The sequence below is a fragment of the Macrotis lagotis genome, chromosome X (genome assembly GCF_037893015.1).
Source record: "Macrotis lagotis isolate mMagLag1 chromosome X, bilby.v1.9.chrom.fasta, whole genome shotgun sequence".
NCBI classification, from domain to species: domain Eukaryota; kingdom Metazoa; phylum Chordata; class Mammalia; order Peramelemorphia; family Peramelidae; genus Macrotis; species Macrotis lagotis.
This window is the reverse complement of record NC_133666.1, coordinates 471,204,486-471,222,625: the sequence shown is the minus strand read 5'-3', so window position 1 is coordinate 471,222,625 and position 18,140 is coordinate 471,204,486. Positions and strand designations below refer to the sequence as shown.

Here is an 18,140-nt window from a genome sequence, read left to right as displayed (position 1 = left end):
GCAGCAAGTACTTGAGAGCAGGATTTGTGCTGGGATAATTAATATTCGCCTTCTTAACTGTTTACCAATCTACTTGAATGATAGCTCAAGAGCAACAAGGACACTGACAAAGAGAGCTATTAAAAAATAATAATTCCATATGAGAACTTACCGCTTTCACAAGAGTTGGGAGTCCCCACTCAGTGCTGAGAAGACGATGGCTATGTAACCGGCCTCTATTATCAAGGCTCCTATCTAATACATCCACTCCTACTACACAAGGGTTCATTGGATTTGGATATTTTCTCATAGCAGCTTTGATGACAGTGTCCCATGGGTGGCTATGGGAAAAACAAGCAATTAACCAGATGAAAGGACACACCACCTTTTTGAAAATAAACTTACATGTGAGTGTGCTTGGACTATTAACATATCCAACTCCCAAATCAAACCTACAGATAGAAGTAGAAATAATAATCATAATAACAGAATTTATATATTGCTTTAAGGTTTGCAAAATATTTTAAAAATAATATTTCATTTAATTCATAACAACACTGGATGGCAAGTGTTATTATTAAACTCATTTTACAAATGAAGAAACTGAGACATACAGGTTAAATGACTTACCCAAGGTCATAGAGCTAATAAATATTTGAAGATGGATTTGAATTCAGGTCTCCTTTAACTTCGGATCTAGCATTTTCTTCTTTGTTCCATATAGCTGGCAAATTCCAGGAATAAAAATGTTTTTCCTCTGACTCAAAAACAACCTCAGACACTTACTAGCTATGTGACCCTGGGCAAGTCACTTAATCCCAATTGCTTCTAAAATAAACTGGTCCTTCTATGAGTTTAACTTGTAGAATCTTTTTAAAAACATAAATAAATGTTGCACTTTGTTGAAACTTTTTGGAATTTTTTCCCCTAAATTTATTGATAAAATCATGTAATTTGGATGTTTTTGTTTTAAACATGGTTATATTAATTGATTTCCTAATGTTGAACCACTCTTAAAAATATATTACTGTAATCTTTTTGTTAGGATTTTACTAAGAATGCTTTCATTAATATTTAGTAGTATTGGGATTCATTCCTACTTTTTATTATTTTTATCTGTTCTGATTTAGGCATAAGAACGTTTTCTTAATTTTTAAGAGAATAATTTAGATATTATAGTTTTATTAACTAATCTTCATATTCTTTTATATTTAATTACATATTCTTTTAAATAGTATTTAATTCCTTGTTAGAATTTACCTCTATATCCGTCAGGATCAGGTTGTCTCCACTTGTTCCTTAGCTCTCTTTGGAAGTTCCTTTACAACTAGTTAAATTTTTTTTTGAGATCAGCTTATTTAGGAATTGTTGTTTCCTCTTTTATTCATTTGAGTACTTTATATTTGCGTAGGAAATCCTCCATATCTTTTCATTTCTCTTTTGCAATAGAAAAAAAATCCTTCCTTCTCTATTGCAAAATGCACCTTGTGCATTTTTAAATGGTAATTTTGCTTTCCTTCCTCTTCTTTTTCATCAGAGCCATGACTTTATTTGTTAGTCTTTCTATAGAATAAAATTTTAGCTTTTATTAATGTATATTCTTTTTTGCTTTCCTTCTCATCTAGTCTTCAGGATTTTCTTTTTTGTTTTGGGGAGAGACATTTGTTCCTTTGTTGAATTTTCTATTTTTCAATTTCCTATTCAGTTCATACTATACTTATTATGTTTTAAGAGTTATTTGGGGGGGGATGATTTAGTGACATCCCACTAAATATAATATAATATGAAAGTTGCTTCTAAGATTTATTTCTTTATCTACTCATTATTCAGGTTGTCACTATCAAGCCTTTCTTCATTTAGGTTTGTATCATTTGCTTGTACTCCTTATATTAATAACTATTTTTATTGAATCACAATAAGCAGTTTTCAAATGTATACCCATGAAAATTGCTAGCTACTCATAAAATAAGACACCATCAAAGATAGAATGTTTTAGAAATCATATTTTAAAGCACCCAAAATGGGTTTGGATAAATGTGATTGTTCACTATAGGCTATAAACTAATTATGGACTCACTTTAATGTGCCATCAGCATCTCAACCTAAATTTCCTTATAACCTTCTGCCTAACTTCCCTATTTCTGTCAAGGGCACCACCATTTTTCCATTAACCAAGTTTAAAACTTAAGTGTCTTCCTTGAATTCTCACTCTCCCTCACCAGATAGCCCAAAATGGCCAAATCGTATTTCTATCTCCACAATATTTTTTGTGTGTATCATGTTATTGCCATTCACATAGCAGCTACCTTAGATCAAGTCCTTGTCACCTTTCATTTTGACTACTGCAGTAATTTACTAATCCATCTTCCTGCCCTAATTTTATCCCTATTTCAATCCATATTCAACATAAAATTTTTTTTCTAAAAAAAAAGGACTGCTCTATCAACAAATTCCAGTGATACACCTCTTTCAAAGTTTTAAAGTCATTCCCTACCTGGCTCCAACATATATTTCTAGACATATACTACTCTCCTTCATAAACTTTATGATCCAAAAAAACCTGGCCTTTTTCCTAGTATCTCTTAGAATCCTGAGCTTCCTTTCATGATCAGTTCAAGTATTATCTTCTACATAAAGCCTATCTAGATTTCACAAACAGATAATGCCTCCTTCCAAATTTTATTATTGTTGAGGTGGCTAGGTGGCACAGTGAATAGAGTACTGACCCTAGAGTCAGGAGTACCTGAGTTCAAATCTGACCTCAGACACTTAATAATTGTCTAGCTGTGTAGCCTTGGGCAAGGCACTTAACCCCATTTGCCTTGCAAAAACCTAAAAAAAAAAATTTTGCTATTGCTAGATGACACAGTGGGTGGGGTGCTGGAGCTAGAGTCAGTACAACCTGAGTTCAAATCCAGCCTCAGACACTTACTAGTTGTATGACCCTGGGTAAGTCATTTGACCATGTTTGCCTAAGTTTTCACATCTGTGAAATGAGCTGGAGAAGGAATGGTAAACCACTCTAGTATCTCTGCTCAAGAAAATCCCAAAATGGGAGTTATGAAGAGTCAAACATGACTGAAACAACTGAAAAACAGCATATTTAAATATATGTAATATTCATATACACATCCATATATTTCTTGCATATTTATTATGCAAGACATATTTCCTAAAGTAGGGTAAAATAGGAGGCACAGTTGTTTAGTAATATGCTGATGTATTTCTCTCTCATCCACTTGCTGTCTTAATAATAGAAAAACTTCAACCCCTATTAAAGGAGAAATAAAACCATGCAAAGATAACTGTAAAGTAGATGGTCTCATCAAATGTTGTTAACCACTACTTGCTGTCCTTGGCCTAAAAGGAGTTCCTTCACAATTGTAAAAGTATTTGTACATATCCCTTTGTTTCATGCATTCCAAAAGTGAATGCTTTCTTATAATAAATCTTGCCAATTGCTTTTTAAATAATTCCCTTTTCTCCCTTAGATGATTCCCCCCCCCCACTGTGAAATAATTTACTTATTTCACCTAAGTTGACTCAGACTGATGATTAACTGTGTACTCTTAAGTGGGCATGAAAAGTTACAAAAACCCAATGTGTACCCTAGGAAACTGAAGTTGCTATTGAGTAAGATCAACCTTCCTTGGAATTCTAATAAATCCCTTTGCTTTCAGTCTGACCTCCTGTCTTTGGCCTCACAATCATCAGACCCTCACTGACCCTCACCTCTTCCAAGAATTCCCTTTCCATTTCTGAAAGAATTCTATGATGTTAAGCACGTAACAATGTAGAAAGCACTATGCTAATCCTAGACTACAAATACAAAAAAGAAAAGGATACAATTCAAGATTTTTATTCCAGCTTCATGAAATAATGAAAGTCTTTGTTTCTTAATGGAGAATTTTTAGACAGTCAGAGAAAAGGAAGATTGAGAGATTTGGGGGGGCACAGCAAGGCAGCTATTCTCATTGCCCCGGGAATCACAATATGCTTAAAGAAAAACCTGTTATAGTTTGGCTTTGGAGTCGGCATTCTCTATCCCCAAGAGACACCTCTCTACTTCCTTGAGAGAAACCCAAAATATGCCAGAGGTCTTTCCCTTAGGGCAAGAGATCAGGTGTCTTAGGATAATTGATTTCTTCTTTCTACATAGTTGGGAAACCTGGAATAAATCATAACCCAAGTACAACTATTTCTTGATCTGTTTAGCTAAAATCTGTCTTTATAGAACTTATTTTTCAATATCCCCCATATAGTGGAAATCTAGAGGCAGGTTCTCAATGTGCACAATTCTCACCTGTGTCACTGCCCCAGATTTAGGTATAGATGTCTTCCACTCAGTCCCATAGAATAGCAACCAGGCTTTCTTGTATACATTCCCTAAGCTACTTACAGCCTTCTCCCTGATCTCACTAGCCCTTAGGATGGCAAGTATATTAATTCACTGAGTTCCTCAAGGACACTTCAGAAGGGAAGGTAGGGTAGAATAAGGGCATGAGAGGAAATGTAAACCTGATCCTTGGTATGGTAGGTTGATGGAACACAGGGGTGACCCATTTATTGGAATATATATCTCACATACATCTTCTTTCTCTCCACCCACACAAACACTACCCTAAGGCAGGCTTTCCTCACTCCTGTGCTGGACTCTTGAGATTGCTTATTAATTTGTCTCCTTAATTCAAATCTTTCCCATCCTCATGCCCCACCTTCTGTATAGTTGCAAAATTAATACTGCTACCTGCAGGTCTGACCATTTCAGTCAATCAACAAACATTTATTAAGCACATGTCTTGCCCTAGGACAGGTCCTTGGAATTAAAAGACAAAAATGTAACAGTCCCTTCCCTCAAGGAATTTACATTGTACAGAGGAAGACAACATGTACAAAATAAATACAAATAATTGTGGCTCCCCAACTCATGAAGCTTCAATGGCTCCATATTATCTCCAGGAATGAATATAAATGTCTCTCGCATTAAAGAACCCCATGTTTGTAGAACTGACCTGGCCTTCACAATATGGCACAAGTATATTTTTCCAGTCATTTCATATTACTTTGCCATAAACCTATAGTTCTAGCCAAACCTGTCCACTTTCTGGGCACAGATGACCTTTAGCCTCTGACCCTTTGCCTTTGCACAGGCTTTTGCTATGCCTACAATGTTAGCCCTCCTCACCTCTTCTCTATCCTAGCATCTGTCAAAACAGAGCTCAGCTACTACTTTCTATAGAAGACCTTTCTTCATTCCTTCCCATGATTAGCTCTCCCCTATTTCTATTTACGATGTCCACATTTTGTATGTGTGTGTGTCTGTGTACGTGTTTTCCCCCTATCACAATGAAAACTCTTTCAGGATAGGTGCATCCTATTTTATTTTTGTCTTAGTGTGTTCAGGATAAGTCCTAGCACAATACCTGATGAATGTGAGAGTTGCTCAATAAACATTTGTTTAATTGAATGGAACAGGGAGTTTCAAGGAAAAACTGCTGGGATGAATAACTATTATAAGAATGGGAGACCAATAAAAGAAAAACTGTAAAACATTGTCTTTAGCCTTGTAAAATGATCATCCACATCATTTATCATTTACAATTATTTATCAAGCTGTACATTAACAAGTATGACTATAATGAGATGAGTCAAATTAAATGTTGGAAATTTATGTTATAACATCAAATAGTCTTCTTTGTAATTCAAGTATTATCGGTTTCTCATGTACCATGGTTATTGACTCACAATATAAAATTCAAATTAGAATAAATGTAGCAGCTAGATAGTGTAGTGGGTAAGAGCATTAGATCTGGAGACTAGAAGACCTGAATTTAAGTCCATCCTCAGACATTTACTGGCTATGTGACCCTGGGAACTTAACCTCTGTCAGCTTCAGTTTCCTCATCTGTAAAATGGAGAAAATAATAACATCTACATTACGGTGTTGTAGTGAGGAGCAAATGAGATAATATATGGACAGTGAATTGCAAATCTTAAAGTGCAATTATTATCATTATTATGACTGTAGGTCAAATCCAGTACTGACTAACCTACAGCACCAAATACTATGTACCTTCATACACAAATAAATATAATTAATCTATTTTATCTAAAACTCACATTATAATCCAAAAAAAATAATTTTTTTAGAATGATCAGTTTTCTTATTAGTGATAAATGCTTGCTACCTTACCATGGAGAGAATGTCTAAATTAATGCCCCAAAATCTACTTAAAGGGCTCTGTTTTGGGAATAACAGAATTTAGAACTGGAAGGGAGTCAGGAAGACCTGAGTTCAAATGTGAACTTGTACCCTAACTAGCTGTGTATGACCCTGAGCAATTTATTTAATCTCTGTCTTAGTTTTCTCAACTGGCAAACCATCATCATCATCATCATCATCATCATCATCATCATCATCTACCTCCCAAGGGTGTCATGAGGATAAAATGAATTAATATTTATAAAGTACTTTGCAAACCTAAAAATGCTGTATAAATACTAGCTACTTTCTTAATGATAATCTAGTCCAACTCCCTCTTTCTGATTTACAGATGAGGAAACTAAGACCCAGAAAGTTAAATGACTTGCCCAGGGTTATAGAGTGACAAAGCCTGACTCAAATGCTGTATTCACAATTTTACTTCTTTATATTATTGTTATGGCCCTACATGAATGATGAATTTTATTTTTGAAAGGTAGGTTCTAGGACCTGTGCCTGAGCTAGTAATTATGATCTGGCAAGATTGTTAAAATTTTGATATAAGCATTTATATCACAGAAATTGGTAAACTATACAAATCAGTGCTCAATTTATTGTTTTGTTGATTGTAAAGATTTAAGGAAGAGATGGAGAAAATGTTAATAATGCAAATTAAACTTAAAACTAACTTTTCAAAAAACCAGTTGTTCACCATTTACCAGCAACCCTTGCCATAAAGCCATCATGAAGTAGCTGGAATGAAAGCTTTAGTAACAGAAAAATCTCTTTTTAAATCCTACTTGTGATACCAACCAGGTAGGGATTGGTATCTCTTCTCAAATATATAGTCCCAGAGATTTATCTAAAGCATATACAGGTTATAATCTGCATTGGTATGTTCTGAATTGTAATCAGTAGAGGATGAACTGAGAAAGGAAAGTTTGCCACCTAAAAATGCCTAACCATCTTAAAGCATGGTTCTTGTCAACTAGCCTTTATAAAACATTCTCTGTTTTTATCAATACTTACTTTTCAGATTATACTTGGATATGATTTCTAGATCCCCTGGGCTTTTCACAGGAATATGAATGCCAACAAGGAAACCTGACCATATCAAATCTTTTTTTTCTCTTTTTCTTCAGAATAAATTTATTATAATAATTCAACAAAAACATGAAGAGAAAAAATACAGAACAAAAAGAAATATCTATAATCTTAGGGAAATTGAGAACTGTTAGTAGACTAAAATATTTCCCATGGACACAACCAGAAAATTATATTTGTGGGTTTTATTGTCATACAGAAAATGATGCTGAACATTGCCATTCATATGTCATTCATAATTCAGTACTTTTCAGGAGAACAGAAAAGATAGTTCTTAATAAGCAACTGATTGCATATCTGTTAAACTCTGTTTAACTTTTGTTTTAGAGCCAGAACTCAGTAACAAGACAGATGAAACAATTTTCGAAATCATCATTAGTAACTTTGTTTATAACTGACATATCACTTATATCTATGACAAACATTTAATGTACTTCCATTATGTATAGTAAAATCTATACTAAACTAAAATTAAATTCAATCAATCATTCAATCATTGCTGGTTTTATATCAGGAACTGTGCTAGACATTGAAGATATAAAAGACAAAAAATGAAATAATTCTTAACCTCGAGTAGCCTATATAACAACAGAAAGTGTTTTCTGCGAGCATATATGTGTGTGTGCATGTATATATGATGCATACACATGCACACATTTTTAACCTATGTATACAGAAGAAATACAAAATAAATACAAGTCAGATAGTCAGTAAGCATTTATTAAACACCAAATATGCAAAGCACTGTGCTAAGCAAAATACAAAGTAACTAATTACAAGATAATTAGAAAAGAAGGCACTAGCAGTTGCAGGAATCAGGAAAGGCTTGATTTAGAGGTGGGGCTCAAAGTACCTCTTGAAGGAAGTGAAGGATTCTTTGAGATGGAGGTGAAGAGGCTAGGCATTCCAGGCAGAAGGAAGAATCTATACAAAGACAATGGATGGAGATGGGGGAGGCAGGATTGGAATGCCACTAGAAAGGAATAAGAAGGGCAATTTGGGAAGGTAAACAAGGTATAAAGAGTCTAGAAAGATAGGTTCTGAAAGACTTAAAATGCCCAAAAGGAGTTTAAATTTTATCCTAAATTTAGTGAACCTAAATATTCTACATTACTGAGTGGAGGAGTGACCTGGTCAATCTTTACTTAAGGAAAATCACTTTGGCAGTTGTATGGAGAAGGATGAGAGTGGGGAGAGACTAGAAGCTGAGAAGTCACTGGCAAGAAGTGATGAGAGTCTGCATTTTAGTTATCTTTGTGAGTAGAGAGAAAGGATTAGAAGAGAGAGATGTGGTGAATTTGGCAAAATGACAATGTATGTATGGGGTGAGGAAGAGTGAGAATTCTGGAATAATGCTAAGATTATTAACAGGAGATTGGAAGAATGATGGTACCTTTGATAACAACAGGAAAACTTGGTAGAAGGGTAGATTTAAGGAGGAAAGATTACCAGAATTGTTTTAGACATGTTCAATTTGAGATGTCTATAGGATATACATAGTGTAAGATATCCAACAGACTGTTGCTGATGCAAAACTGAAACTCAAGAGAGAGAGACTGGAGCTGGAAATATGGATATATGAATCATTTGCACAGAGATAATAATGAAATACAAAGGTGCTGATGAATTCAATATATACATATATACATATATACATAATCAAGAAATCATTAAGCATTAATAAAGTACTAATTAGATTATATAACTTGTTCTTGAAACACAATAACTATAAAGAAAAAACAAAATCCCCACCCTCAAGAAACTTTCATTCTAATGCTGAAAGCAATATACATGTGGGGAGGTGTGTATAGATAGACATGCATATATATATATAAGCTATATATATATATATATATATATATATATACACACATGTGAGTGTTTTTTTAAACATATAAAGTATGTCTGGATTGGGATGGGGAGAAACATGAAACTGTTGATCAATTAATATTTAAGTCTCTACTCAGTTCCAGTCACTGAACTAAAGATATAAAGAAAGGTCAATTCTTTCCCTGCCTCCCCCCCCCAAAAAAAAACCTCTTGGCTCTCAAGAAGTTCATAGTCTAATAGGAAGCATAACTTGAAAATAACTAGGTACTAACAAGGTATATATAGAACATAATTTAAAAGGAAAGCTTTAGCATGAAGGGGATTGGGAAAGGCTTTCAATAGATGGAAATTGAAAGAACTGAGGGAAATTTAGGAGGCAGAGATGAGGAAGACCAGGTAGGAGGGGAGAAGGACAGTCAGTGAAATTGCCTTCAGGTGGGAGATGGAGTATCTTGTTCAAGGAACAGTAAGGAGACCAAGGTCACAGAATCACAAGGTATATGGGAGTGTAAAGTAAGAATATTGGAAAGGTAAGGAGGTTGGAAATAAGATTTGGCAACCAATTGTATATGTGAAGTGAAGGAGAATGAGGACCCCATAAGTTGCAAATCTAAGAATGATTTGTGTGTTGGATGTTTGGGGTGGGTGGAGGGAGCATAATGAGTTCTGTTTATGTCATATTGAGATAACTTACAGAGTATTCAATTCAAAATGTCCAACAGATAGTTGGTGATAGAGAATTGAAGGTCCAGGGAGAGAGTAGTGGTGGATATGTATCCCTAGAAAACTTGTTTGCATCTATGGTAGCTGGTGAGAACAAGAGTATAGAAAGTTGAAAAGGGTCCAAAAAAGAGAACCTTTGGGAATACTCACAAAAAGGAGCATGGTATGGATAAAGATCCAACAAAGGAAACTGAATAGTTAATAGTGATCAGATAGGTAGGAGGAGAACCTGAAGAAAGTAGTGTTATGAAAATCTACAACAGAGTGGTCAACAGTTTCATGCAGAAATGAGGTTTAAAAAATGAATACAGGATGAGAAACAAATTTCAGATTTGATAATTAAGAAAACCTGGTAATTTTAGGAGAGCTCAGTTTTAGGTGAGTTATGAGGTCCGAAACCAGGGTTCAAATGGAGGTGAGAGCAGAGGAAGTATTCTTAGATCTTTATAGAAACTTGGCTGATAAAGAGGAGGGACATAGGATGACAGTTTAGATGAGTGATAGGGGCTGGTGAAGGATTGGTTGGTTGGTTTCTTTATTTGTTTTTAAGAATAGGGGAGTCATAGTTATGTTTGAAGGCTGTAGGAAGGAAAAACTCCTTTAGCTAGGGAGAGATTGAATAGAGGACAAGGAATGGCTCAGGGAGAAATCTGCTTGAGAACAATGATAATAAGAGTACATGCAGAGGAGCAGGTCTTGACAAGAAGAATCAACTTATTATCAGAGACTGGGAGAAAAGAGAGAATGAAGAATGAAGTCAAAGTGTTTTGAAATAAAAAAAGAGGGGGGGAAAAAGGAAGCTCATTGTACATCACCTCAATTTTCTCAGAAAAGTAAGAAGTGACAGATTAGAAAATATTTCATAAATTGTATTACTTCCTAGATTTTTAAGTGTAATTATACTCTGTAAAGCAGAAAAGCTAGAGGGAATCATCTGTTATGTTGTGTTTTGGTTTTTTTTTTTTACAAACCAAAGGTATGGATCTAGTATGGAACATACTGACTTCCTTACTTCTTAATTTCCTTTACTCAGGGAGGTTCATCTGATTAATTTCCCCCAAGGAAGGGTGAGAAATATGAATTACGGAGAAAGAGATCTACTTTGCGGACCCCTTGACCTTGAATCTATAGTTGTGGGCAAGCATTTTTTTGAGGAAAGTCAGATCTAGTTTCTTCCCTACTTAAATTAATTCTTCGCCAGACCATTTTCAAATGAGTTGCATTTGGGGAGGCTAGGTGTCCTAGTGGATAAAGCACCGGCCCTGGAGTCAGGAGTACCTGGGTTCAAATCGGGTCTCAGACACTTAATAATTACCTAGCTGTGTGGCCTTGGCCAAGCCACTTAACCCCGTTTGCCTTACAAAAAAAAAAAACAAATGAGTTGCAATCATGGGATTGAGATAAAGAGGGAAGTAGGCCTCTCATTCCTTGTGTTTGCTTTTGGATGTATTAATAAACCACTAATCCCGATTCCCCCAGTCTTGTCCATCCCCAATAGACAAATGTTTAAAATCAACTGCCAACAGCTGCCTTGCCTCAACGCACATCACAGGCAAGACCCTTAGTCTGATAGATGGGAAGAAACGCAAAGGGCAGCTCACTGACACTTAATTTTTCTTTTCCAGGGCAAAGGGAAAGCCCTGGGCGGGCTGCGGTTGAGCGCACACGCAGATCCTTGGGGAGAGCGGGCGCGGGCCCCCGCATCCCTGGAGATCCGGCTTCCCTGGGTCCCAGCCTGGTCACTCTCTGCACACACACAGACACACAGACACACAGACACACAGACACACACACACACACACACACACACACACACACACACACACCCGCGCCCTCCACAAGCCAGGGTTCCCTCTTTTACCCAAACACGTGCTCGGAGCTCCAGATCTTCATCTTGCCCCCGCGGCAGCTGCAGGGCCAGAGGCGCCCCGCAGCCTCTGCTGGCCAGCGCCTCGGAGGCCCAGGACCCGCAGGACTGTGCGGGGCTCCCTACTCTCCACACGCCACTATCCCGCACCGGGCCCCGCAGTCCTCGCCACTCACTAGGATACCCGGGCCCAAGGGGCCGTCATGGCATCTGCGTCACGCGCAGCGTTCCTGAGCGTCCCCGGGTGTTTGTGGGGCCCCGGGGAGGCACCCCACTCTGGCAGCCGCCAGTCCTGGAGCAGAGGCGAGTCCGGACTCCCAATCGCACTCTCTTCTTCTCTTTTTCCTCTCACGTGACCTTGACTGGATTTCTCCCCCCACATCCCCCTTCTCCCGCCCCCAACCTTCCCAGGGATGCTTCCCTTAATACGTGTGTCGGAGCCTAGGCTAAAAATAGGGATGTCGCAGAAGAGTCCAGTTAAGGAATGCAAAGAGCACCGCGGGCGGGATGAAGGAGGAGGTGGAGGCGCCTTTAGGATCAGGGTGCAGGGGGCGATATTGCATTACCTGGGAATGGAAAGGGGAAGCAGGAAAAATCACCATCAAACTAGCAAGCTCCTCATAGCCATTCTTGGTAGTCATTGCCGTAGCTTACCTTCTTGTATATTCTTTAATAGTCTGATATTGTAACATAATCCATCATTTGACTTCACTATTTCCCGAGGCACTTCCCTCTCTGTAGTATATCTTTGTTCAAGCATGGAATTAACTGATACAGACCCTTAATAATAGAAGACCTTGAGTTATGACAACTGCCCAATTTTCTATTTCTGAAGTCTGGGAGATAAATGTTTTTATTCTTTTCCTCTTTGGGGAGAACTGAGTTCGGATCTGAACTTCATGTCTTTGTGATCTTTGGCAAGTCACTGCAGGATCTGGGTAGGGGGAGTTTACCTAGGGTACCTAGAAAACCACCCTAGGTGTCAGATACTTCCTGACTCAACTCTCACTCAAGACTGTGGCTCAGGGGGCGGCTAGGTGGCGCAAGTGGATACATACAGCACCGGCCCTGGAGTCAGGAGGACCTGCGTTCAAATGTGGCCTCAGACACAATAATTACCTAGTTGTGTGACCTGAGGCAGACCACTTAACCCTACTGCCTTGCAAAAAAACCCAACAACAACAAAAAAGTATGACTCACCAGGTCCCTCCAATGTGTTTAAATCAAATAGAAAAGTCATTGTATTTTTAAAGAAAAAGACTTAATTAACTAGCACAGCAAATAAAGTGATAAGAATAGATCTTCCTTTCCACGAGTTAACATCAACTGTGCACAAACTCAGAGAACATGTGTGACCAGGGAACATGCATGGAGGGGATGATGATGATGTTTGTCCTTGTTTTAGAAAAGGAACATGACATCTGGGAGGTGATGCCAAGACAAGCACATGAATTGGAGTTGAGTGGGGGCAATACACTAAGACTCCAGCCTCACTTTCTCCTCCCAAGGAGCTATCTAGGTCCAGTGGCCAGATATAGACCAGGACCACTGGAGATGGCTATGGCTGTGAGGCACTCAGTATTAAGTGACTTGCCCAAGGTCACACAGCTATAAGTGTCAAGTGAGGCTGAATTTGAACTTCTGCCCTACTGACTCCAAGGCCAGTGCTCTATCCACGGTGCCACATAGCTTCTCTGCATGGGGGAGGGGGAGGGTGTTGATGTTAAGATATATGTAGCCAGGGCAATGCAAAACTTGTAATTTCTGTAGAACCTTAGATGCTCTTGAGAGAACTGATCTCAGTCTATTATATCATTTCTGTTAGCTGCTACCCTCATTTAGTCTGTTGTTCAATGTCCATTTGCTATTCTTTGCTACCATCTGCTGGGGATTTGCAGGTGTCTCTCGAGAAAAATAAAACTAATTTTTTTTTGTCTATATCATTGCCCCAGGTCATAAAATAAGCCTTGCCTAAGATTAAGTAAGCAACAAAAGCTGAAGTCCATAGGTGAGAATTGTCAGTGCCTTTGACAGTTTTCTTCCATTATCCCTCTAAGGTCTGGACTTGAAGATTCCTTTTAATTCTTTTCTGATACCTGACTGTCAATTTGCATTAGCCTGGCCTGGAGTTGTGAAGACTCATCTTTCTGGGTTCAAATCCAGCTTCAGACACTTCTTAGCTGTGTGATCCTGGGAAAGTTACTTAACCCGTTTACCTCAGTTTTCTCATCTGCAAAATGAGCACAAGAAGGAAATAGCAACCACTCTAGTATAAAAGAATAAGGTCACAAAGAGTCAGACATAACTGAAATTTCTCAACAACAACAAAATGCATACCTGAAAATTGCTGGTCTTTGCTCAGCACTCCTAACACAGATTAACCTCAGTGATCTGGGTTTCACTTTCCTGAAATTCACCCTTCTCCATTCCCAAAACTTCCCTGTTTTCACCCATCCTCTACTCCTTTGTTCATATCAGAGAATGAGACATTCCTTTTTTCCATTTCACTAGTCATTGCTGGTCATTTTTTTGGTTGGAGCCTTCATGACCTCCAACATTTTTGTGAGTCGTAGACCCCTTTGAAAATCTGGATGAAACCAATGAATCCCTTTTAAAGAATTTTTCAATATATGAAGTAAAATAGATAGCATTACAAAAGAATATTAATTATATCAAAATAAAAATGTATTATTTTCCTCCAAGTTCACACATACTCTGGAATTTATTCATTGGTCCATGAACCCCAGATAAAGAACTTCACTTTAAAACATGCCTGCTTCTTCATGACCCACAAAACACAGTAATACAATATTGCCAATTAGATCATAAGCACCTTAGAGAAGAAAGAAGACATTAAACATATCTCTTCTGCAGTGTCTTAGAACATAAAGCTACCAGGATTTCAGCTCAGCCAAAGATAGAGTTGGCAAACCCTACAACTAAGCAATGCCAAACAATGACCGCTGGAGCTGGATCTAGAGTTACACAATCAATGGAAGCCCTTCTAGGTCATCAGAAGTCCTGAAGGCAGGACTTTTCTTTCCTTGGTTGAGTCTCCAAGTTCCTTTGATGTATGCCTCTCCTCCCTCATCAACATTTTCTCTACCCCTTTAATGCTTTAACCATAATTTCCCTTTAGCTAAAACAAAGCAACAAAGTTAGCTTTATAAATGAAGTTTAATTCTCTAGGATCTTACCAGAACCCATGGATGGAAGGCATCCTTACAAATGCCAACATTTCCCCAATATTTTGAGGAGTTTTTATACAATTTAGACAAAATCAGTAAAACTTTTGGCAGCCAGCTAATGAGATTTCACATAGATGACATGGATTTACAAAATACAATTCTCTCAAATTTTATAATATTTACTAAAATTCCTGTTGACAAGAATTCCACTTTTGCTGAAGAGTAAGAGTTTACAAACAATAATAGGATTTTCTCTGCTCATCCAGGATGTCTCTTATCTTAAATTATGTTGATCAAGGTATTTGATATTGACATAGGTGATGTCAACATTTTTAGGAGACAGACCTTACATAGTAGACTGCATTTTATAACCCTTATTTAAAGGTTAAGAGACAAATTTCTGATCAGAAATATATTGTTTAAGAAATATAAATTCCATCTTAAAGAAAATCAGGTAATACGTTTGTTTGTCATTGATTCAACCTGAGCAGTTTTCCTGCCTTTCAAGAATGACTCTCCATCTAATACACACCTTGAAAGCTATCCTTTGAGATGCCTATTTGAATAGATCTTACTGACAAAATCTTTTCCCTTTGATCTATTTAAAAAAGGACACGCCCTATGGGGAGACAGAGATAAATATTTCTGAACCTACTTTGCTTAGAGCTAACAGGAGAATTTTCTTTTTTAATCAGAGTTATAGAGATCAAGAAATATTAATAAACTATTTAAGGATATGAGAGTAGACACTACACTAACTGCTGTTGGGTGTATCTGTAGGAAAATGTGCTTCAGGTTTTTAGAGATGTTTTGTGCTGCTTTTCTTACTGTGTCAATTCAGTAAATGCCTTTGCTTCAAGGTGTGTCCTCTGACTGACTCCTAAAGGTAAACACATTGGTGGGGTCTCATGACTTATTTTTTACAGTCCTACAGAGTACTTTGACCTTGAGATAGTCATCCTCCAGGGAACCCATCTTGTGATTTGGAACCTAAAGCAAATGAAATTACATATAAATTTTTAATAATATAATAATGTGCTATATTTTTAGGTTCAAGGTTAGCAAAAAGTCTCCATTAATATCACTAACCCATGATTCAAAAAAATTAAACAGGATAGATTTGCATTAATATTTTTTATATAAAATACTCTGCCATATCTGTCTCATATCCTCTGGGGACTTTTTACTCATTTGCTCATAAGTAGCCTTTTTCCCCCCCTCTTTATTAGTGCCAATAGACACCAATCAAGTAACATAATACAACTAGTTTTGTTTCTCTTCAATGATACTTTGCAAATGCATTTGAACAGTTCATACTGAATACAATCAGAGATTACTTCTTGTTACAATGCACAGCTGTAAACACACAAGACAGCTAAAAGTCACATTTTTTTGCCCTGAGACTACTGTCTTTCTTTCTATTTTCATACTTATCTTTATAGATATCTAACAAAGAAATGTAAATATTGATTTATGCTACATGTTATGAGATTACTTCTGAGAAGAGAATAATTGAAAATTTGCCTAGCACTTTAAAATTTACATATTTTATTTTTACATTATCTTTGCTTACAAATAGATCCTTTCCCCAGTCCTTCAGACAGTAATCTCTTGAAATTAAAAAAAAATCAGAGGGGGTGGGGAAACAGTTCAGCAAAACTACCTAAGCATGATAACCAAGCCTGGTAGTATAACAGTTTTGGACAGTTTGGATAATATTCCACCCCCACAATGCCCCATCTCCCCAGTATTTTTTTTGATTAGGAAAAAAAGAAAGGAAACAAACTAGGAAAAATTTCAATAGATAGTTTTAAAATTTTTGAAATTATCTTGGGAACTGAGGAAGATAAGGAAAGCATGTTATTTTATGGCTCATATTCAACACCTATATAAAATAGTGTAAAGATGAAATCAACTGAATTTCAAAGTCCAACATATCAGCTAACTCAACCTGGCTACTGATTTATTTTATTTATTGCTAAAAAAATTTGTCTTGGTAGTATGTGAAAGAAGGGAGTAATGGAGATATTTATAAGGGAAGAAGAATGTGGATTGAAACTTAATGAAACATTCACAACTCTTCACTTTGTGCTTGGTTTTAGTTCAAAGTCAAATCATGCAGCGTAGTTTGACAAATGTGCTTATAAAAAACTCAGTTATTTTCAATGATTGTGACTGATACATATGAGGTACTTAATAAAATACTAGTTGATCAAATGACTAGTATGTACATTAGAGGTATCCACTTATCAAAAACATTGTCTTTACCAAATTCCAAAGTGACAGCAGTAGCAATTTTTTCCCCTGATAACTGACACCCATACAGATCATTTTCAATAGAAATGTACTAGATAGCAGTCTCTGTAATTATTTTGAAGATCCAACCTTTTTCAAGGGTTCAGATGGTTTGAGAACTTTCATGAGATGTCTGCACTTATTCTCAAATAATGCAGACATAATTTCTTCAGTTCTGAAAGTGTATCCTAAATGAGAATGCATTTTTAAAATTTGTTCTCAAACAGACTAAATAGGGTCTATCCTCATTAAAAAAAATATTTCTGGGGAGGCTAGGTGGTGCAGCAGATAGAGCACTGGCCTTGGAGTCAGGAGTACCTGAGTTCAAATCCAACCTTAGACACTTAATAATTACCTACCTGTGTGGCCTTGGACAAGCCACTTAACCTTAACCCCATTGCCTTGCAAAAAATAAAAAATAAAAATTCTACACTGTTAAAAATCAAGTTCATTGGTTTTATTTTTATTTGTTATAACTACCCCACACTGGAGCTATTTCCCCTCTATAGCTTTTAACACTACTGATAACCCTCTTTCTTTGATATTCTAACTCTCTCCTGGTTCTCTTACCTTTCTGACTTCTCAGTCTCCTTTGCTGAATCTTCACCTAGATCCTGAACTCTATGTATACTACTGGATTTTGTCCCGGGCCCTCTTCTCTTTTCCTTCTATATACTACATCAATAGCTCCCAAGGATTTAATTACCATCTCTATGCTGAACATTGTCCTACCTTCTCTACTGATCTCCAATTTCATATCTCCCAAAAAACTTTCAGAAATGGGAAATCTAACAGACAGCTTAAATTTAACTAACTCCCTCTACCCACTTCCCACCAACTTGTCTTTTACTAGAGAAGGTAACCATCCTCCTAGTGCCTCAGTCTAGAAACCTAAATGTCATCCAGGACTCTATCTCATCCCCCTATTTCAATTTGTTGCCAAAGTCTGTTG

At 36.9% G+C, this 18,140-nt stretch overlaps 1 protein-coding gene across 4 annotated transcripts in view; it reads right to left on the bottom strand.

The window, feature by feature from the left end:
• PRELID3A (PRELI domain containing 3A) overlaps nucleotides 1–12,033 on the bottom strand; it is a 30,421-nt gene extending 18,388 nt beyond the window's left edge. Inside the window, exons 1-2 of one of the 4 annotated variants that reach the window (XM_074199502.1) lie at nucleotides 11,700–12,033; nucleotides 152–320 (exon numbers count right to left, since the gene is read on the bottom strand). In XM_074199502.1, the coding sequence (XP_074055603.1) occupies nucleotides 152–320; nucleotides 11,700–11,731 (201 nt within the window). In that variant the 5' untranslated portion in view covers nucleotides 11,732–12,033. Of the gene's footprint in view, nucleotides 1–151; nucleotides 8,901–11,699 lie in introns of those variants that run through there. The other 3 variants (XR_012471198.1, XM_074199500.1, XM_074199501.1) reach the window with 3 other exon arrangements.
• Between the last annotated feature and the right edge of the window lie 6,107 nt (nucleotides 12,034–18,140).